A 22,506-nucleotide genomic window follows, 5' to 3' on the forward strand; every position below is an offset into this window, starting at 1 on the left:
CATCACAGTACTCAGCCTGGGAGACAGAGCGAGACCCTGTCTCAAAATTTTAAAAAATGCAGAGGATCTCCTGGCCTTGATTCACGGGGCAGCCTACTTTGTCCTTTGGCAGGTGTCTGCAATGGGAATCAAAAAGGAGCAGCTGCCCCCTGGGACCGTGATTGCATCCCCCCAGGAGTTGGGCATTGTGGGAGACTTACCCCACACCCCACCCAGCATGCCCCTCCTAAAGGACCCCAGTGACACAGATAGGCTGAAGACCCAGGATCTGCTTCTGCAAAAGTGGGGCTGGGCCACAGTAGGCCGTTCTCACTCCTTGGCCGTTCTCACTCTTTGGCTGTTCCACTCTCCCAGGAGCCCTTGGGGCAAGAGGCTGGGACGTGCCTGGTGCAGTGAGCTGTCACACAGTGGGGACAGCTCCAGGCCTCTGACCTCTAAGACCACAGACCTCTGGACCTCTGCAGCTGCCCTCCGCTCCTCACTTCTTCTCTACCCCACAGTCCTGCTCGTTTAAAACTCGCCAGTAGCTCCCATAGCAGCTGGAATGCCATCCGAAGTATTTTCCAGGGTCTTCAAGACTCCTGCCCTCTCACCCCTCCTCCCTCACTTCAGTCTCACCACACTGGATGCCTTCCAGCTTCTAGAAAATGCCAATCTCCTTCCACCTTGGGGCTTTTGCCCTTGCTCTTCCCTCTGCCTGGAATGCAGGAACAGCATGCCTTGGCACCTGTCATTTAAGTCACTGCTCAGATGCTACCTCCTTAGAGGGGCCTTCCCTGATCCCCCTAAAAAAAGCAGCCCCTTCTTTTTTTTTTTTTTTTTTTTGTGAGACGGAGTCTCGCTGTCGCCCAGGCTGGAGTGCAGTGGCGCAATCTCGGCTCACTGCAAGCTCCGCCTCCCGGGTTCACGCCATTCTCCTGCCTCAGCCTCTCCGAGTAGCTGGGACTACAGGCGCCCGCCAACACGCCCGGCTAATTTTTTTGTAGTTTTAGTAGAGACGGGGTTTCACCATGGTCTCGATCTCCTGACCTCGTGATCCGCCCGCCTCGGCCTCCCAAAGTGCTGGGATTACAAGCGTGAGCCACCGCGCCCAGCCAAGCAGCCCCTTCTATGCATTATTTGCTATCACAGCTCCCTCCTTCCTTCGTGGCCCATTCCCCGGGCTATTGTGATCAATAGCTGGTTTGTTCAATAGCCATCTTCTATACCCATTGGTGCACTCCCACAGGGCAGGGACCTTGGGGATCCCATGACCATATCCCAAGCCCCTGCTGCCCAGTGGCTGCTAGACAAGTGTTTATTGAAAGAATGAAGCACAAAAAGCATCAACAATGCCTGTCTTCCTCCTTGAATACTTCGAGGCCCCATGAAGGAGAAAATGGCACTTATTGGGCACCCGTCACAGGTCAGGCACTCTCATCCTGTTGAATCTCTACATCTGTGACATCCTGTCCCGTTATACAGATGATGAAGTAGGGGCTCAGTGACCTGCCTGAGGTTACCCAGCAAAGGGTGGAATGATGGCTTCATTCCATTGTGAAGTAGCCAAGTGGGACCTGTGAGCATGAAGAATGCCACGCCAAATAATCGTCAGGATTCACTTCCAGATCTGACTACCTGAAGTCCATGTTCTTTTCATTATACTATACATTCTGCCGTGCCAGAACTCAGCCCAAGATTGACAACCAGGTTTTTAGCTTCTGAAAGGCAGGCAAAGACCCAGACTGGGTGGAGAGGTGGTCCGGCTTAGTGGTTATTGAAGTGGGTCCTGGAACTGGACAGAGAGACCAGGGTTCACACAAGGATCCCACCACCCAGGCACAGGGCATATTTGCCACAGTTATCATTACCATTGCCAGGCTAGAGCATCTTTGCTCTCAGGAAGAGTCTGCTGGAAGGATAACCGTCAAAGGACACATTGAAAAACTCGGGGTCTGAGCTTCTTAATCACAGAAGCCCCCGCGCCCCTGGGGCTGGCCTTTGGGTAGTGCCTTCCCCGCTCTGAGTGGTCACCTCTTAAAAACGGGCATGCATACCAGCATAGATCCAAAAAGAGCTCTTGGGAAGATAAAGAGGAAAAATGACTGTGGAGTTGTTGGTGTATATAAAGTAACATGAAATGTAAATTATCTAAAAATAATCTCCCATGTGAAATGCAGAGAGAGGTTGGGACTTGGGAGACCTCTAGGGTTCTTTCAGCATTTATTGGCACCTACTGTGTGCCAGGTGTTGTGCTAGGGCCTGTGCATGTGAGGATGGGTCATATATGGCCCTGAGCATCTGGAGCTCCCTGTCTACTGGGGGAAGTGAGCCAGGTATACACAGCGTGGGGCTCTCTCCGAGCGCGGTGAAAGGGTAAGACTTTGTGTGTGATATGGCAGCAGGAGCCAGATGCACAGGAGCTGAAACCCACCCCTCCTTCCTGCATGACCTTGAGCAGGTCAGGCCACCTCTCCAAGCCCCAGGTCTTCATCTGTAAAATGGAGCCATTCCCTCTGCCTCTCAGAGTTGCCAGGACATGGCACGTAGTAAGTAGGTCCTGGGGTGGGGGACTTTGGGATGGGAGTTGACAGTAGTTCCTACGCAGGAAACGGTCCTGCACTAGCCAAAGTCTGGGCCTCAGGACTTAGATGGTGACTTGCCTGCAGGAGTGCCATGGGGACATGGGGTAGACCCCAGGGGACAGCTGGGAGAGAAGTGCAGCAATTCCTCATGACCTGTTAAGGAAGTGGGGGGTAGGGGTGCAGAAATCCTGGGGAATTGGCCTGTGCCTTTATTTATGTTGGTAATTTCATTAAGGGGGAGGGGACCAGCTAGCTCTATCCAAGGTCAGATCTGCCCAGGTAGGAGGGGGCGGTGGGACTACCTGAGTTTACTCAGCAAGAGATTCTAGGTCAAGGCGCACCTGGGAAGGCAGGGTGTCTCAGGATGAGTTTGTGGATGTGTTGAGTGTTTTCTGAAGCCGAGGTGGGATTGGGCTGAGGCCACAGGCGACTTCCCAGGGGGCCTGGGCCTGTCCTAGAGCAGTGGGGCGGGCAAGCAGAGGCAAAGCTGGCCAAACTTCGGGGAATTCAGGGTGAGGCAAAAGGAGAGGAAGTTTGGGGGCCCCGAAGGGCGGCGATGTGGGGTTCCCCCAGGGGAACACTGCTCTTCTGGCTTCGGCTCACGGGAGAGAGGTCAAGCCAGCTGCGGGAGCGAGGGAGGGGGAGCCTGTCCTACACCTCCCTGGCCGGGCTAAGTAGGGCGGGGCGGCCGGGAGGCCGGCGACTGGGCTGGGGTCTGCGCCCTACTCCCCGCGGGACCGCCGCGCCCGGGAGGAGCGGGGCCTGCGAAGCTCCGGGCCCGGCCGGGCCAGACGGAACGCGGTTCCTGGGCTGGGCACTGCGCGCCTCTGGTTCCTGCCCTCCCGGCTGCTGCGGGCGCGGCTGCCCCCGCGCCCCCAGGGGCAGGGCCGGGCGGGGGCTGGGCCCGGCGGGCGGGCGCAGGAGGAAGGGGGGGGCGGGCGGCGGCGAAGGCTGCGCCGCTCTAACAGGTGGGATCCCGCGGCGTGGTGGAGGCGGGCGCGGGAGGAGGAGGAGGAGGAAGAGCCGCGGCAGCGGGAGCCTGAGCAAGAGCAGGATGAGCCGCGCAAGCTGACAGCCACTGCTGCCGCCCGCGCCCAAGCTCGGTCTCGCTCCCCGCGCTCGGGGCCGCTCCCCGCCTCCCGCCTCCCCCGGCCGCCCGCGGGGCGGCCCGCCCCCTCTGCACCTCCGGGCCCGGAGCTGCCTCCATCGCTCCTGCATCCCGGCCGGGGGGAGGAGGAGGCGGAGCAGGAGGCGAGCCGGAGCCGCCGCCGCCAACGCCGCCGCCGCCGCCGCCGCCGCCGCCCGAGCAGGACAGAGCGCGCCGCAGCCCCGCGCGTCCGGCCGCCGCCCGCGCCCATCCAGCAGCCTCGCCGGAGCCACACCGCGGGACAGCCGCGGCCGCGGCGCGTCCCGGCCCGGTCCAGCCCAGCCCAGCCCAGTCCCGGCACCGGGCGGCCCGGCGGCCGGCCCGCCCCCGAGGGCGCCGGGCGCGGCGGGAGGATGCCGAAGCCGACGCTGCTGCTGCGCGGGGGCTGGGAGCGCGAGCGCAGCCCCGGGGACTCGGAGCTGGGCCGCCAGTTCCGGGACTGGTGCTTGCGCACCTACGGCGACTCGGCCAAAACCAAGACGGTGACACGCAGCAAATACCAGCGGATCGCCGAGGTCCTGCAGGGCGGCGGCGGGACTGGCGCGGGCAGCGGCCCCGCAGCCGGCGAGAAAGGCAAGTTCCAGTTCTGGGTGCGCTCCAAGGGCTTCCGCCTGGGCAGCGGCCGGGAACCCAAGATGGGCCAAGTGGTGTATGTGCCGGTCAAGACGGGCTCGGTGAGTGAGCGCGCGGCGGCCGCGGGCGGGTCCCGCGGCGGGGCTTGGGGCAGGCGGGCGGGGGCGGGGTGGGGGTGTGGATGTGTGTCCGAACGTGTGTCCCTGAGGTTGTCCGTGTGTCGGGCCCGCCTGAGGCGCACGCGTCCCTGCTCACCGGCCCTCCCCGGCTCGCCTGGGCAGCGCTCCGGGTTCGGGGCGTCCCTGCCCCCCTCCGCGCCGCTGCCCGGGCCGTGGCCGTGCCGGGCAGGCTGTCCCGGGCTGCTCACCCCAGCATGTTCCGTCCTCCCGTCCCCTCCCCCCGCCAGCAGGCGGCTTCTCTGGAGCCCGAGCCTCCCCCCGCCCGCCCCGGGGCTGCCTGTCCCGGGCGCCTCGCGCTCCCGCCCCCGGGCCGGCTGGGCGGTGTGTATGTGTGTGTGTGTGTGTGTGTGTGTGTGTGTGTGTGTGCGCGCGCGCGGAGGGTGGTGCCGCGGGGTAGTGGGGGAGGGAGGCAGGGGCAGCCGCGGGACGGGGAGTCCGCCGGGCCTCCCAGCGCCAGGGGAGGGGGCCAGCCCTGGCACTGTCGCCCCGACCCCACCCGGGGCTGGCCCGGGGAGGGGCGGCCGGAGCCGCAGCCTGGCGCAGGAGCAGCCTCCCGCGGGTGGGTGGGGCGCCCCCTCAGCCCCCCGGGCCCCTCGCTCCCCCTTCCCCGGGACGGGGGCGGCCTGACCTATCCATCCCCTCCCCTCCCCCGTCCCCCGGGCCGGCCCGGTCCGGGCGGGGTGGCGTGGGGGAGGGGGCGGGGAACCGCAGCCGCCTAAAGGGAGGAGGCGGGCGGCCGGGCGGGGGCGTCCCCTTTGGCCCGGGGCGCCCTGGAGAGGGCGTGCGGCGCGGGCCCCGCGGCTCCCCCGCCGGGACCTCATTGTTCTGCAGAGGGTGGGGGCTGGGGGGGGCCGCCGCTCCCGGGGCGCGGCTGAGCTTTGAACTTTCCGTCGCCGAGACCCTCCATTAGTGCGTTCCGCCCCCGGCCCGGTCGGGCCGCGCCGGCCTCCCCCCGCCCTCCTTGCTCCCTCCCAGGCCGGAGCGCGAGAGCCGGGCAGCCCCGCGCCGGCCTCCCTCCCTCCCCCGCTCCCCCTCTCCCCCCTCCGCGCTCCTCCCCCGGCCGGCCCGCCCGCCCCGCGCTCAGCCCCGTCCCCGGCCGGAGCGGGCTCTTCACACACAATTGATTCGGTCGTTACGAAAAGTGCACTTGTCCCCTCCCCCTCCCCCTCTGCGGCCGCCCGGGCCGGGCCCGCGGGGTGAGGGGGCCGCGAGGGAGGGAGGCGGGAGCCGGGGAGCAGATCCGGAGGCGCCTCCCCCCGCGCCCAGGGGACGGGGCTGCAGGCCGCGGGGAGTGGGAGCCGCGAGCGCGGAGGGCGGGCGGCCCATCTGCGAGGAGCGCTGATAACCGCGCTGCGGCCGCCAGCAGCCCATCTGCGCCGCTGCCGCCTCCGGCCGGACCGGGAACAGGGGGCCGGGCCGAGGGGCGCGCCGGCACCGGGTTCCCCGAGGGGGAAGCTGGGGCAGTGACCCAGCCCGCGCAAGGCTGGGACCCTACCCCCCCCCCGCCGCAGCCTAAATCAGCACTCTCGCTCAAACCCGGCGAGTCTGGGTCATTGTCCCCTCCCCCGATCGAGTCCAGGACCCCTCCCCCAGCCCAAATCAGTGCCCACTTTCCCAGATGGGGAGTATGGGTCAGCCCTCCCCACCCTGCCAGGTCGGTCCCCTCCTCGGTTCTCCCATCTTGGGTCACTGCCCCCCGCCGGAGTGCGGTTTTTCTGAGGTCAGTGACCCACGAGATGGTTGGCTGGGTCCTGCCCCCTACCCTAGGTCAGTGCCCTCTGCCATCAGGGCTTCCCGGGTCGGTGCCCCACCCCACCCCCCCATCCTAGTTACACCTCCCTGAAGAGCTGGAAGCCTTGGCGCAACCTTCTTAGTCTGAGGCAGGAGCCTTGAGTCCACCCTCTCCTGGAGTTGGGGGGTGACCCCCCCAGACCTGGCAGCTGGCTCACTGGCTTTCTGTGTGGCTCGACTTCTCCCTAGGGAGTGGGCATCTGGAGCAGTCGTCCACTCTTTATCCACACAGCTGTAGAGGCTGAGCACCCCCTACCCCTATCCAGGCCACATGCAGAAACTGGGTGCTAGGCCTGGACCCCAGGTCCTGCCGGCCCAGCTGCTGGCTTCAGACGCTCCTTGAGACCCACGCTGACACGTCCTGCCTGCCCCTGGCAGCGCGACCGTCCCCAGTCTCCACCCTGGCTCTCAGACCAATAATGAGCCCTCCCCGAGGGACCACCTGCCTGGGAGGCAGAGAAAGGGGACCCAGGCCTCCCAGTCCAGGCTGCCAGGAGATCGACAAACACAACGGATGTGGCCTCCCTCGACAGCCCGCCCCTCGGGCTCCCCACGCCCGCCTGCCTGGCCTGCTGGTCCCCAGAGAGCCCGTTAGTTACCTGCCACTCGCCCAGCCAGCCGGAGCCAGGCAGGAGATGCCACCCCCATCTCCAAGTTCCTTCCTGGGGCCCAGTTATTATTTTTATATTTCCATTTTCCTTTTCACTGATCCAAGAGGAACAAATCCTGCTGGGAATTCTGGGGCAGCCATTGGCCTCTTCCTGGGAGGGGCTGAATGGGACCTCCTTTGAAAGGTGCAAAGGACGTCTCCTATGATCCCTGGCCTACACACGCGCGCACACACACACACACGCGCGCACACACACACACACACACACCTTCACCCCTGGTGTCATTTGGGAGAGAGCCTGTAGTTTGGTCCTTGGTGGGTTTTTGTGAAGGTCATTGGGCCATAAACCTTTGTCCAAACCTTTGTCCAAAGCATTTGTTTAGTACCCACAGGCCTTGTGCGGGCACGGGGGTGCTCGGGTGGGTGGGGCTCTGTACCTGCTCCCAGGTCACCCAGCTGTCGGAGGTGGTGGGCATAGCTGAGGACAGGATAAAGAAGCCCATGGGGGCTTCAAGAGAGAGCAGGTAGAAAGATTCCAAGGAAGAAGGGAGGTGGGAGTTGGGTCATCCAGCAGACAGGCCCCATATAGCCTCTGTCCCCAGGGTGGCCATGGTGTGTCACCTCTCTTCCCCATTGCTCTCTGGCTGCCCCCACCCTGGGCCTCCCTTCCTCCTCCCACAGCCATATGCGGTGCTGCGGTCGGGGCCCTCTCCTCGTCCCGGCCAGCCAAGGGTCGATGATCTGACACCACTTGTCCTGTCCCATCTGGCCCTGAGCTTTTCTGGGTGTGTGTGACAAAGGCTTAATCTGTCCGGACGGGCCCAGGGCAGAGAGAGGGCGAGGGGAATTACACTCCACAGGGCCTCCTGCAGCTGGGGCCCGGGTGGGGGTGGGGCAGGGCGGGGGTCGAGGAGAAGCCTGGGCGTCGGGGAGAGGCAAGTTGGCCTCCAGTTTGCAGGTTGTCACAGGAAGTAGAAGGTGGAAGCAGGGTATGGAGGAGAGGAGGGCGGAGTCCTCCATGGGCAGCTAGGGGTGCTGGTGGGGATAAGATCTCTTTATGACAAGAGCCAGCTGGGGGCCTCCTGGCCGGGCGAAGCCTGGTGAGGATTTATTATTTCTTACGTTTGGCCTGCTCCAGGCCTGTGGGCTGCCAAGTGGGGGAAGCAAACCCCTTGGAGACAAGACCCTCCAATTCCGTTCCGGCATTGGCCACAAAGTAAAACAACCCCTTTCCTTTTCCTCTGGCCTCTGAGTGGAGCGAGTGGAGCTGTCCCCAGAGCCTGTGAGGGCCACAGGTTATGGCTGAGGTGGGGTCCTGGGCTGTCTGTCAGTTCTTAGGATCAGAGAGCCCCAAGGCTCTGTGGAGAGATAGAGGTTCTCAGCCCAACTGTACCATCTTCCAGATGGGAAAACTGAGGCCTAGAGAGAGGAAGTTTCCATTTGTTGGGAGCCAGGACTGGAACAGGGTTCTCTGTGCACCGCTGTAGCTTCTCCGTGGACCTGCCAGGAATCCCACCATTAGAGCCCCATTCCCCAAGGGAAACTTCGAGATTGCCAAACTCCACTCTCAACACCAGGCTTTTGCAAGCTGGACCCCAGGTGTTCCGCTACCCAAATTGACTAATGGTGGTCTTTTCCCAGTTTGCACCAACGTTCATTTAGTGGAAAGCATTTTCAGTCCTAAGTCTTTCTCCCCAGAGCTTTTGTGTAAACCTTTGGCACCTGCGGCCGCTGGTCTGGGCGGGAAATGGCCTCTGACTTAGCACCGTGTAATATGTGCTGTGACCTTTGGTTGAGTCCCTCAGTATTTCCTGGTTTTCTCTGAATTATCAGTATAGCGGCTGTTTTGGGGGTCACCTCCCGTGTGCCTGTCACTGGGCTGAGGCGCTGATACGCATCAGCTTGTGGAATTCTCACAGCAGCCTAGAGGCCGGTGCTGTGGTTACTGCTACCTTCACATGAGTAAACTGAGGCTTAGGGAGGTTCAGACCTTCCCCTAGTCCACACCAATGCTAGGGGCCTTGCGTACATCTCCATTCTGACTTTGAAGGGTCTTGCAACCTGATCCAATTTGAAAGCATAGGTCCTTCATGTCAAGCTTTCAGTCCATTACACTTTAGTCTGAATTAGTTTCAAAGCATCCCTCTGGTCAAGATGTCTGTATTCACAGGCTGGTGCCTGAGGCAGGACTGGCACAGCATAAAGTCTGTGGGCTTTCCTAGGGCTCATGAAGATGGGTGTGGGGTGGGGAGGAGGGAGGAGGCCTCTGTTGTCCTGGGTCCTGGGGGGCTTTTGGAAGAAGGTTGACAGTGATGCCTGGCACAGGCCCCATTTGCATTTTTTGTGAGTGGCGGAGCATGCGTTTTTGTCAGTTACATGTTGTGATTTGGGTGGCATGGTCCTAGGTAACTCTGGGGGGCTGCATTTCGGTGCCAGGGTGATGCAGACAGGTCAGGCTCTGCCTTCCTGGGGCCTCCCCTCTAAGTCATGGGTCACTGTCTGCTGAGGGGTGGGGAAACCGTGCACCCTTCTTCCCTGGGTAGGAGCTGGCAGGAAAACCCTCTCCTTTATGGCCCCTGCAGGCTGCTTTGTCGTCCCCGCATGTCTGGGAGGCTGGAAGGCCCATCTGGGACCTCAGAAATGCTGCTGGGAGGATTGGGGGGTGGGGAGCCTGTGGCTGGGGGTGTCTGGGGACCAAGGTGGAGGGCCTCAGGCATACCTGGGCTTCTTCAAGCCAGATATTATCTCAGAGGTTGTGCAACTGAATGCTGCACATGTGTGTGCTCACGGGCTAGAACATGCATGTGCATGTGTGTGTGTATGTGTAAAAGTGCAACTGTATGGGCGTGAGTGTGCTGTTCCTATCTATGTGCAGGCTGGAAATGCTTGTGTGTGTGTGCGTGGAGTGTGTGCAGGGCACAGGTGGAGAGGCTCCTCTGCGTGTTTGTCGGCATGTATGTGAGCACCTGGGCTGTGGGCCTTGGCAGCCACGGGTGTGACTCCGTGTGCTTGCACTCATGTGAGATCTGGATTGGACTCACCCTGTCTGTCTGCCAGTGTGGTGCTGTTGGGGTGTCCTCCATCATCACCAAGTCACCTGAGCTGCTGCCCTGGCCCCTGCCATCCCTGGAGTCTCAGCAGCTGGCTGAAGCCAAGTGGTGGCCATAAGAGGTGGTGCCATACCCCTGTCCCCATGACTGCAGCCAAGGCATCTCCTTGTTCCAGCTTCCCACCGCCGCCCCCTACCTGCCTCTTGCTATGGTCCTATAACAAAGCCCAAAGCCAAGCATGGGGCGGGAGGGTCCTGGGAGAAAAGGCTCTGAACTTGAAGTGAGGGGGCCAGGGCCTATGGGGTCCTAACTCAACTGTTTAATTGCCACATGACCACGGGCAAGTAGCCTGCCTGGCCTCTGTCAGTCTCAGTTTCCTTTTCTGGAAAATGGGCTCTAAAACTCCACTTCTTGGCAAACTGGAAAAGGCTCTGCTGTCATTTGAGGATGGTGGCTAAGGAATGTGCTTGAGGCCACCCTGCTCACTCATATCAAAGCCAGGCCTACCAGCCTGGGGACATGGTGAGACCCCGTCTGTATACAAAATTTTAAAAAACTTAGGCATGGTGGCACGCACCTGTAGTCCCAGCTACTCAGGAGGCTGAGGCAGGAGGATCACTTCAGCTCAGGAGTTAGAGGCTGCAGTGAGCTGTGATCATGCCACCGCACTCCAGCCTGGGTGACAGAGGGAGACTGTGTCTCAAAAAAACCACAGAGAACCAGGCTAGGCCCATGGGCCCCAAAGCAGGTAAAGAAGCAGCTGGAAGTTGGTGACAGCACCCACCAGGGCCAGTGGCTTATTAGAACAAGAACTCTTGAGTCCACTTTGATGTAGAGAACAGGTAAAGGGCCTGGGCTTTAATGCTACAGGACCCTGGGTTCAAATCCCATCTCTGCCCTTTTATCAGTTTGGCCTTAATTTTCCTTCCTTCCTTCCTTCCTTCCTTCCTTCCTTCCTTCCTTCCTTCCTTCCTTCCTTCCTTCCTTCCTTCCTTCCTTCCTTCCTTCCTTCCTTCCTTCCTTCCTTCCTGTCTTTCTTTTTTGACGCAATATTGGCTTACTGCAACCTCTGCCTCCCATGGCCTTAATTTTCTCATCAGTAAAATGGAGCTGTAATCATATTCCTCTTCTAGGAGTGATGTGGAAATTAATGCTTTCATGCACATGGGGCCCCCAAATGTAGCAAATCTTAGGAAATGTTAGCTGCTATGTGATCTCACTGAGCCTCAGTATTCCTCATCTGGAAAATGGGAATGGTGATGAAGGATGTTGTGAATATTAAATGGTACAGTGGAGATGAGGCACCCAGCCAAGTCCCTGGCATAGAGTAGGTAGGCAGCAACTATGAGTTCCCTAGAGGTTGTATCTGAGTCATTTTTGTGTCTCCAGCACTATCAGGGGCCTGAGAAATGTTGCATTGAATTGAACAGAGAAGGCTTTTTCTTTTCTTTTCTTTGAGACAGATTATCGCTTTGTTGCCCAGGCTGGTCTTAAACTCCTGAGCTCAAGTGATCCTCCTACCTCAGCCTCCCAAGTAGTTGGGCTTACAGGCGGTGGGCACTGCACCTGGCACCAGAAGTCTTGGTGAGGGATGGAGATGTGTCATGAGCCCCCAGAGCTGGGAACTTGCAGACTCAGGGTCTCTTGCTGCCCTGACTGGTTCCTGCCCTGCAGTGAGCCTCATTATGTTTAGTTATGACATACAGAAGGCGTCAGTGATCTCCCTGCCTCTGAATTCTTCCCAGGTGTCAGATCCCAGAGGTCAAGGAAGGGCACTGGAGGGCTTTCCCAAGGCCTGGCAGGCACCTGCTGAGTAGAGGGACAAGCCTCTCGCCCTTCTCCTGCATGGACCGGACCCCCACCCGGCCCCCGCCTTCTCCATATGGACCCCACCCCCTCCCGGCCCCCTGGCTGGGAACCTGAGTTCCTGGGGTCTGGATTTGTAAGGAGAACACATAATGGCTGGCGTAATGACTGCCTCCCTCCGGCAGGGGTCTGAGCCCATCTCCCAATTTTTCAAGCCCCTGCCATGTGCCAGATACATTATTCCATTTACTCTCCCCTGGGTTCTGTGAAGTAGATGAGAACTTGGTACCAGACAGGCCAGGGAACCTCCCCAAGGCTCACAGTGAACACACAGCTGGGCTGGAGCTCCAGGGCTCTGTCTGACCCTCCAAACCCCAGAGCCTGGAGGCAGGGGTGCAGGAGGACCCCTGGGAGTGAAAGCAGCAGGGGTGCCCTAGCTCTCCACCCAACCCTGGCTCATGGTGCCCTCTCGCCTTTAGTGAGGGCACCCCACGTAAGCTTTCTAGACCTCAAGGCTGCCCTCCCACCTGGCCAGACCCAGCCTTGTTTGAGACAGATGCCCCTGCTGCCTCTCGTCCATGCTCTTCCCCTCCGATTTCAACTGCAGCTGCAGGCCTGGCCTGGGTGGGCTGCTGGGCCAGCAGACGGGAGTCGTGGGGAGTGGGGAGATGGCAGAGCAGGTGGGAGGCTGGGCCCATCCTCTCACCCACATGGTTGTGGATCCCGGAGCGCTAGTCCTCTTGGCCACCCTGGACATGGAGCTCCTCCCCTGCAGATGGGGAAACTAAGGCAGAGTGGAGGGAACTCACTCAAAGTCCCACTGAGCTCCAGAGCTGAGTGTGAGCCTCTGGTTCCCAAGCCCAAGTCATTCATTTATTCACTTCCTCACTGCCCTTCCTATACAGCAGCTGCAGCCTTCCCCTTCCTCGGCCACACCTGAGAGTCACTTCCGACCCCTTTCTCTGACCTCCTGTCCCTCCCAATCCAACCCATTTGCAAATCCTGTTGGTTCTACCTTCAAAGCACATCTCAAATTCTACCATGTCGCATGGGCCTCCACTGCCTCCAGCCTGGTCCAAGCCTGGAGAGGCGGCTGCCTCCCCACGGGGCCCCCCGTGTCTACCCTGTTCCCTGCCCGCATAACCCGTTCTTCCCACAAACAGCCAGAGGAAACCTTGGAAACCCCAAGTCAGGTCTCTCCCTCCTCTGTCCAGAACTCTCCAAGACTCCTGTCTCACTTAAAGCAAGAGCCAATGCCTTCCCAGTAGCCTGCAGAGCCCTGCGCGATCTGGCCCTGGCTACCCACCACTCTCAATTCCCTCTCACCTCGTTCATTTGGCCTCAGCCACACTGGCCTCTTTGCTATTCTCCAAACATGCCAAATACAGTCCTGCCCCAGGCCCCTTGCACTGGCCTTCCCCTAGCTTGGAATACTCTTTCTTCAGATCTCTGCATGGTCAGCTCTTCTCCTTCTTCAGGTCTTTGGTCAAATGTCACCTGCTCAGAGAGGGCCTCCCTGGTCACCCAGTGAGGACCCCCTTAGATCCCTTGGACCATCTCCCTTTTCTACTTGAATTTTCCTCTGTGGCCCTCATCACTCCCTGAACATTCTATGTGTTTCACTACTTTCTGTGCTTAGGATCTGTCTCCCCAAAGCCATGAGCACTAGCAGGGCGGACTGCATCTGTTTTTGTTTTTTTTTTTTTGCTGCTGCTGCGTCCCCAGGACCCAGACCAGCTCCTGCCTTAAGGGGCTCCCCACTGGGCAGGGTGGTTCAGCAGATGTTTCAGAGCCGGGTTCTGAGAACTGCCCAGTTCTACACAGAGGCCCTGAGGAGCCCCAGGGCGCAAACCCACCTTCCCACGGGACAGGGCCTGAGAAGTCCTAGGGAAAGTGACATTTCACCTGGACCTTGAAGTCCAAAAAGAACTTTTCAGCAAGAGCAGAGCATAGAGAAGCTCATTCTGGGGGGTGGGACTGGTTTTGGCGGGGTCAGGGTGGGCGTTGTACGACGGATCCCAGGGCCAATTTTCTTAGAGAAGCATGTTTGGAAGAACATTCTAGATGGAGTGGAGATGAGTAAATGGCCAAGTCAGCTTGAGAACCACAGTGGGGTCCTGAGGGGGTGAGCTGCCAAGATTGGTTGGGGCCAGATGGAGGAGAGAGATCTGAGGAGCCCATCGCATCAGGCACAGCAGGGAGCTCACAGGAGGGTGCTTACATAGAGGGAGCTAAGGTCACGTTGGGGTTTTAGAAGGAACGCTCAGATTCAGTGGCAAAGAGGCAAGAGGGTGATGGAGAAGGAAAACCAGGCGGAGGCATAGCGAGGTGAGGGGAGAAAGGCGTGACGGGTTTCCTCGACGGACCAGCGGTTGAGTGGCTGGGGCTAGGTGAGGTGGGAGTGGGGCGAGGGAGGCTAGAGGGTCATAGACAACCCCGGGATTTGTGGGTGGGAAGAGTGGTTTAGGAAACCGGGGTGCAGATCTGGGGTGAAGGCGCAGGGGCAGGATCTGGGGCACAGCATCCAAGGGTGTCCTGTAGGCTGGCAGCCTGTGGCGGTGGGAGGCCGTGGAGGGGACCCCGTGACTCAGGCCTCGGTGGGGCCAGCGTGGGAGACATCGTGTTACCCAGGCCCCCTCTCCAGCTTGGAGCCCTCCCCTCCCGACTGGGACCCGACGCAAGCTCCTGGGAGGCCTCTGCTTGGGTGGATGACTCATCGTTTTCTCGGCATCCCCGGGCTGAGGAAATGTTCAAGGAGACATGGGGCCCTTCCTTCAGCAGGCCAGGCCCTAACTGGATGCTGGCGAGTCGAGAAAAACACAGTCGGGCCTCCGGCCTTGTCTGAGGCCAGCCCTCAGGGGTGTTTCCGAGAGCCCCTGGCTTCCACAGCCTTGCACAGTCCTCAAGCGCCCTGAATGGCTGTTATGACCCCATTCTACAGGTTAGCAAACCAAGGCACAGGCTCTGCTGGGCCTCCAGCTAAGCAGCCACTAGGTGCCTCAGTTTCTTCTTCTGTAAAATGGGTCTGATGATTGTCCCTCCCCTGCAGGTTGTTGGGAAAAACTAAAGGCAAGAATCCATGTGAAATGTTTAACTCGTGGGATTGTCATTGTCATGAGGATGTGAAGAGGAGACTCCCCGGGCAACAGGGGCTCTTGACTGGGCAGAGCCACCGTAGGGACATCCAGAAGGTGGTATGGCCAAGGACAGTCCTGCATTTGGATCCCAACTCTGGCACCAGCTATGTGGTTCTGGGCAAATGGCTTGCCTGCTTTGATCCCTGACCCCTCTGTATAAGGGGGTGATAAAACCCGTACCCCAAGGGGTAGCTGGGAAGATGACATAAAACCAAGCCTGCCAGGTGGGCCACAGAATAGGGGCTGCTGCTCCATCTTGGGGTCTCTCAGAGCAAAGATCCCGAAGCCAGGCAGCTGTGAAGCTCCCAAGGGTGGCTCCGAGGCTCTCTGTGGAGTAATAGGAAAGCCTGGGCTGAGGGGAGAGAAGAAGGGAGGCAGCTCAGAGGGCTCAGGCTGGGAGGCTCCATGGAGGATGGATGTTCTCTGGAGGTTGAGGTTGGGACAGGAGCAGGCTGGGGGTGAAGGGCTTTATGTTGATTCGAGGCCCCTGCAGGTCAGCAGAGCAGTGGAGGTCTGGAGCCAGGGGCTAGGTCCAGGTTCTGCCACTTACTGCTGTGCAGCGTTGGGTGAGTTACTTCCCCTCTCCGAGCCTCAGTTTCCTCATCTGTAAAATGGGATGATAATAGCTATGGAATCGGTTATATCCTCCTTCCATGTTATTGTATAGAAGTATCTATACCAAGGTGTGGACAGTCAAGCCCTCAATGAAAGGAAGCTGTGATCAGGATTATGACTGTGATGGAATCAATAGCCCTAGAAGCTGTGATGAAGCCAGGTGAAGCAGTGCCACCGAGTGGGTCTCTGGAGCTCAGACTGGCCGGGGTTTCAGTGGATCTCTGTGACTCGTTAGCTGAATGACCTTGAAGCAAGTTGCTGCCCCTCTCTGAGCCACAGTTTTCTCATCTGTAAAATGGATCCAGGCCAGGCACAGTGTTTCATGCCTGTAATCCCAGCATTTTGGGAGGCTGAAGTGTGAGGATTACTTGAGCCCAGGAGTTTGAGACCAGCCCTGGCAATATAGTGAGACTGTGTCTCTATAATAACTAAAAAAAATTAGCTGGGCATGGTGGCACCATGCCTGTGGTCCCAGCTACACTTGAGCCTGGGAGGTTAAGGCTGCAGTGAGCCATGGTTGTGCCACTGCACTCCATCCAGCCTGGGTGACGGCGAGACCCTGTCTAAAAAAAAAAAAAAAAAAAAAGGATGCAATAGTATGACCTATCTCTCAGAGCTGCCTTGGGGAGCTGAAGAGAGACTCCATGTCAAGTGCTCAGCATGGGAAACAAGCGCTGCTCTCTGCTTATGCCTGTGGTGTGGCCAGTGGCAGTGAGACCTACGGACATGGAGTCCAGGGCAGGGGCAGGGGACACTGGAGCAGAGAGCAGCAGAAGGGGCAGTAGGCAGAGGTAGAAGGGAAGCCAGAGCGTGTGCAGGGAAACTGGGCTGGGGGGCTTCCAGGAGGGTGGTGGTCAGCTGGGTTTGCCTCCAGGATTGACAGGGCCCCAGCCCCCAGATCTGGAGGAGAGGGGACCTTGATGGAAGCCAGAGGGCAGAGGGACGGCGCAGAGCCAAAGGTGGTGGGAAGCGGAGGCCGGGAGTCCTGCTGCTCCAATCAGAGGCTGGTCATCGGGGAGGAGGGGCGAGGGGCAGTGGGCTCCACGGAGTCCAGGCTGTGCATTACGGGACCGAGAGCGGGAACGAGAGCCCTCGGTTCTAATCCTGACTCACCAACTGGCTTGGATCCATCTTACCTTCTTCCATTTTCACATCTGTAAAATGGGGAGAGCAATGTCAGCTACTTCTTCCAGTTGCTGTGGGGAGAATCTGGAATACATGACGTACTCAGTCCGTGTCTGCTGTGGAGTGACAACAATGGCAGTCATGACACAGCCAGTATTGTCCAGCACTTAGGAAGTGCCAGGCCCTGTGCTAAACACTTTATGCACACAACCCCATGTGATTGTCCAAACTTGGTGGCCGCTGTGATCCTTATCTCGCCAATGGAGATTCAGAGGCTCAGATACGTTAAGTAAGATGCCCAAGAGCACACAGCTGGGAAGAGGCAGATCACAGACTCCAACTCGCACAGGGAAGGGTTGTGTCCTCAGCTCCTTAAATCGCCATCCTTCTGACAACAAGGCTTAGATTCTGGGATCCTCTGTGGTGTTACCTGGTCTTGGACGGTGGTTCATCCCAGGCTGGGGAGTTGGGTGTGAATCTGCCTGGCAGAGGGTGCCAACCTTGGGATATTAGACACAAGCAGGGTCTATTGGTAGGGTTCACCCTCAGGGATCCCCCAGAGATTCTGCAGTTCAGGGAGGGTACAGAGTAGTATGGAGCCCCACAGCCAGCCGCTGGCCACTCCATGTCAGCCAAGGCTGAGAGAGCCTCCTGGCGGCTCTTGTGAGACCAGGCCTCTGCCCTCAGCGGTGGGGCCTAAATGGGGAGGTGCAGCCCCACACCCAGCCCAGGCCAGCTACCAGCTGCCCCAAGAGCAGACGGGTGGCCAGTGCCTGATCTTGGGCAGCCCCCTGGGGGGTTAGGAGAGGGAGAGAGTGCCTCGATGGCTGGGAGGAAGCACAGAAAGCCTCTTGTGAGGAAGGGAGCCATGCCGTGGGGAGAGGAGGGGATAGACCTCCTAGGAGGGGGCAAGGTGGATGAAGGTGCAAGAAAGAGGTTTGTTTTATGGCAGCACACGCACATGATTTAAAACCAAAACCAAAACCGGCAGTTGGCTGGACATGGTGGCTCATGCCTGTAATCCTAGCACTTTGGGAGGCCGAGACGGGTGGATCACTTGAGGTCAGGAATTTGAGACCAGCCTGGCCAACGTGGTGAAACAAAAAACAAACCGTCTCTACTAAAAATACAAAAATTAGCCAGGCGTGGTGGCGCACGCCTATAATCCCAGCTACTTGGGAGCCTGAAGCAGGAGAATCTCTTGAACCTGGGAGGCAGAGGTTGCAATGAGCCAAGATTGCACCACTGCACTCGAGCCTGGGCGACAGAGCGAGAATCCGACTAAAAAAAAACAAAATAAAACAAAAAAACCCCCAAAATAACAAAAAGCAAACCAGCAGTTTCCTAGGACCTGATAAGTGGCCATCCCATCCCATTCCCTGCCGCCTGGTTCCCCTGCCTGAGGGGTCCACTCCCTTCTGTGCCCAACATACTTGGCTCTGGAGTGGGGTTCCTCAGTTTGAATCCTGAATTCACTGCATACTCGCTGTGTGGCTTGGACAACTTGCTGAAGTTCTCTGTGCTTCAGTTTCTACATCCAAAAAAGTGGGAGTACTAATGGGACCTGCTTCCCTGAAGGCCGTAGTGAGCATTGAGGGCTTCTTAAGGGTCGTGGTGGAGTGCTCGGTGTTGGCCATCATCACTGCAGCTGCTGTTGTTCTCATTATTATTATTAATTATTATTGTGCATATATAGCTAAGCATGCCCTCCTTGCAGTTTTAAATGCCCAGCTGCCCGTGCAGGTCCTAAAGCTCAGTTTTTGTGCTTTTTGCCTATTCAGGAAAAAGAGAGGCAGAGGTAAGAAGTTAGCCCAGGGTCAACCCAGTGGCCCCAGACCTTGAGACTGGCCTCTGGTGTGGGCAGGTTTTCTGGACACCCGCTGAGCCCCAGGAAGTGGCTGCTGCTGCTTGCAGGGCTCGTGGTTTGGGAACTCAATCCCTGTGCCTGTGCTGGGTACACAGGGTGGCTGTGGGGACAGGAGGGGGAAGGGGACTATGGAAAGAGCCCTTGGCCAGGCCCCAGAAGATGGGGGCTCAAGGCCTTCCTCCGCTGCCCCTTTGGGGTACCATTCTTGGAAAAGTTCCCAAGCTCCAAGCCTTTGGGTTCCTTATCGGGAAGGCGGTGCCATTCTCTGAGCTGCTGTGGAGAGCCAACGCAGCGCCTAAGATATGATGGAGGATTGGGGTTGTTCATCAGGGACCCTAGGGATCCCTGCCCTCAGGAGGATTTACAGTTGAGTTGGGAATGACGGTGTCATTGATAAGACCCTGGTTCCGGAGGTATTAACATGTAGCTGAGAAGAACCCAGCCCTGGGTTCGAATCCTGGCTGTGCTGCCTAGTAACAGAGTGACCTTGGGGAAATTAATTAACCTCTCTTGGCCTCAGTTTCCTCCTCTGTACAGTGGGCCTAGCAATAGAACCTGCTGTTTGGGGTTGTTTCATGCTGGTAAGAGACTTAGCCCAGGGCCTGGCTCCTGGCAAGGCTCTGCGATCCGATCCGCAGCAGTTGTAATTATTTTAAGGAACTCAGACTAACACGAGAAACTACCGGCAAATGATACAGGGCTGCAGGCAATCCATTCATCCACTGATTTGTTCAGTACATTTTGATTGGTGCCTGCTATGTACCAGGTGCTGTCATTCATTCCATAAAGATTGCCAGAGCACCTACTCTTTGCTAGGAGCTGTGCTAGGTACTGCCTCCGTGGTGGTGAACAGGACTTGATCTCTGCCCTCTCAGAGCTGGGAGTACCAGGTACCCCCCTGGCTGGAGGTCGGGGGCAGCCTAGGGGCTGGTGTGCTCTCCAGCTGGTTGGCTCAGGGAGCCAGCCCCTGTCCTGGTTGTGCCAGGCTTGCTGAGCTCCAGGAGATAGCTTCTGCCTGGAGTCCCCCGTGCCAGCCCTGCTGCCCTGGTGTCTGGCTCCTCTGAGCCTGCCTTTCCCAGGAAGTAGTGCTCTAGGGAGTGTGGGAGTGCAAGGCCTTTTCCATCACTACCCCCTACCCCAGCTCTTGTCACCTCCTCCCCAGCTGTAGCACTCATTGTCCTCCCTCCTACTTCCGCCCTGCTTCACACTGTGGCCAAAGTGCTGTGTTAAAAATGTAAACCTGACCATGTTCCTTCTCTGTTCAAAACTCTCCTGTGGCTTCTCATCACTCTCTGAGCAAAAGTCACCATGACCTGCAAGGCCCAGCTCTGGTCCCTCTTTCCAGTTCCTTGGCCCCTGCTCACTTTCCTTCAGCCACACTGGCCTCCTGGCTGTTCCCCTGGACGTCACTGAGCTCTGCTGAAATATCACCTCCTCAGGGAGGCCCTCCCTGATTGTCTTTTCAAAATGTCATTGGTTCCCATCACTCTCAAGCCCCTTACACTAACTTTGGAGCCCTTATGAACGTCTGACCAAGCTGTGTTTTTGTGCGTGTTCCTCTTGGGTTCCATAAGGACAGGAATATTTGCTGTCTGGTTCACTGCTGAGTTCCTAGCACTCAGTGGATATTTTTTAAATGAATGCCTCAAGCCTTGTCTTTATCCATTTTGTGCCTCAGTTTTCTCCTTCACAAAATGGAGAAGCAGAGCTGTTGTGGGGCCAACATGAGGGCTGGCGAGATGGCCAGGGTCCCCCACACAAGCAGCCTGCAGTCCCATCATGGGGGGTCCAACCCACCCAACAAGCAGCCTCCTCCAGTCCCAGGACAGAGAGACTCAGGAGCCTGGCAGGGTCAGCAGGGCTGGGTCATCATGGGCCTCAAGCTCCATCAAGAGGATTTCCACTTCCTCTGGCCATGTTGGGAAGCCCAGGTGGGGCAGGGGCACAGACAGTGGGAAGGAGGGAAGGAAACTGGCTTGAAGGAAGGTGCAGGGCTGGGGAGATATGGCTGGATGGCCCCATAATGGGGCCCCAGAAAGCCAGATCTCGGGGATTGGGAGCCATTGAGTGTTGTAGAGCAGGAAGAACATGGGGAGGGAGGTGTTTAGGGAGTGAGTCTGGTCCAGTGTGTGCAGGGCAGAGACTGGAGTCTGAGGTCCAGGGAGGCTGTAGGTTCTAGGAGGCAGTGCCCTAAATGGGAGCAGATTTACAGGAATGAGGGGGAGGGGCTGGAGGGGTGAATCTGAGTCTCCTCCTCATCAGCTGCTTTGCCCTCCACAGAGAACTATTCATCATTTCATTCACTCATTTATCCATTTAGCAACCTGGAGAGGGCCTCCTGGGGTGCACTGCTGAGACCCACAGATGTGGTTCTTGCCCTGGCAGAGTTCAGGACATATTGTGGGGAATGGATGCTACATGACACAGTTACGGTGGTGGCAGTGCTGGTGCTGATGGTGGTGATGGTGTTGGGGATGGTGGGGATGGTGGTGAGGATGGTGATGGCGGTCACGATGATGATTATAGTGGTGATGGTAATGGTAACAATAGTGGTATTAATGGTGACGATGATGACGATAATGTTGATGTGGTGATGATGGTGGTGATGATGATGGTGATGAATATGGTGATGATGGTGACGATGATGGTGGTGGTGGTGATGGTGATGATGGTGGTGGTGATGGTGATGATGGTGGTGGTGATGGTGATGATGATGGTGGTGGTGATGGTGTGGTGATGATGATGGTGGTGGTGATGGTGATGAAGATGATGGTGATGTGATGATGATGGTGGTGGTGGTAATGATGGTGGTGATGGTGGTGGTGATGACAATGGTGGTGGTGATGGTGATGGTGGTGTGTGTGATGGCACACACCAATGATGGTGATGATGGTAGTGTGTCAGCTCATGTTTGTTGAGCACTCAGTGGGTGCCAGTCTGTTCTAAGTGCTCCCTGTGTGTTTGCACACCGGGCTCCCGCAGCAACACTGAGAGGCACTGAGACCTTATGCCACTTGCCCAAGGGCCCCTGTGAGCAAAGGGCAGCACCCAGATGTGCACTCAGGCAGGCGGCTGACCAGCAGCTGCTCCCAGCTATGGCCGCCTGCCACTTCCAGCAGGCAGTTTCCTCCCTCTGTGGGGGGCTCAGCACAGGGAAAGTGTATGAGTCTGACTTGCCAGAGCAGAGTTTGAGGTCTGGTTTTGCCCGAGTAAGTTTGGACAAATGGTGCCCTGGCTCCTTTGCCCTCAGCACCTTGTCTGTGAAAAGGGAGAACCATCCTCCATGGAGGCCACCAGGAAGGCAAGGGACTGCCACCTCGCCATGGCAGCTAGTGTGTCTGGGGCAGATCCCATTCCCTAAATCAGGAGGAAGAAAGAAAAGAAGGCTCTGTTCTCAGCCTTGCCTCTGGGAGCTGGGATGGAGAGTGGGGCAGGTGGGAAGCCAGGGTCTTTTGGAAGGATACATTCTACCCACGCACATTGCTGTTTCCCCGACACAGCCCCAGGGCGGAGGCTGTTCTCCCACCCATTGCTGGCTCCCAGATCTCTCAGGAGGGGAAGGAGGCAGGGACCCAGGCTCCTGCACCCCCGATTCTAGCAAACCCAAGCTGATTCCATGCCAGTAAAGAGAGGGGACAGATGCCCAGAGCTGGGGGCAGAAGGCCAGGACACAAATGCTGCCCCTGCGCTTCCTGTGCAGCCTGGGGCCCACCAGCTTTCCTCTCTGGGCCTCAGTTTGATTCACTTGTTCAAATATTTGCCAAGCACCTGCTCTGTCCTAGACACTCTACTCTGGAGGCATAAACAAAATCCCTGCCCTCGGAGAGCTGACGTTCTAGGGCAGGCTGACAGTACCCAGTAAACAAGGAACAGGCCCACTGTGTCAGACGCTGGTAAATGCGTGGAGAAAAGTAAAGCAGAACCAGGGAAACTCAAGAGGTTGGAGCAGGAGGTGTTAGAATTTTAAACAGGGTGTCAGGGAGGGCCTCAGTGAGAGGCCTTCAGCTATGAAATGTGACATTTTGAGCAAAGCCCTGCAGGA

The 22,506-nt window shown here is 58.2% G+C and overlaps 1 protein-coding gene across 2 annotated transcripts in view; it reads left to right on the top strand.

The window, feature by feature from the left end:
• The first annotated feature begins 3,609 nt into the window (after positions 1-3,609).
• Positions 3,610-22,506, top strand: part of NOL4L (nucleolar protein 4 like) — a 142,870-nt gene continuing 123,973 nt past the window's right edge. The window contains exon 1 of one of the 2 annotated variants that reach the window (XM_032142171.2): positions 3,610-4,385. In XM_032142171.2, the coding sequence (XP_031998062.1) occupies positions 4,065-4,385 (321 nt within the window). In that variant the 5' untranslated portion in view covers positions 3,610-4,064. The remainder of the gene's footprint in view (positions 4,386-22,506) is intronic. The other variant, XM_058432874.1, reaches the window with a different exon arrangement.

This window comes from Hylobates moloch, unplaced genomic scaffold, assembly GCF_009828535.3.
Source record: "Hylobates moloch isolate HMO894 unplaced genomic scaffold, HMol_V3 SCAFFOLD_21, whole genome shotgun sequence".
Classification (NCBI taxonomy): Eukaryota; Metazoa; Chordata; class Mammalia; order Primates; family Hylobatidae; genus Hylobates; species Hylobates moloch.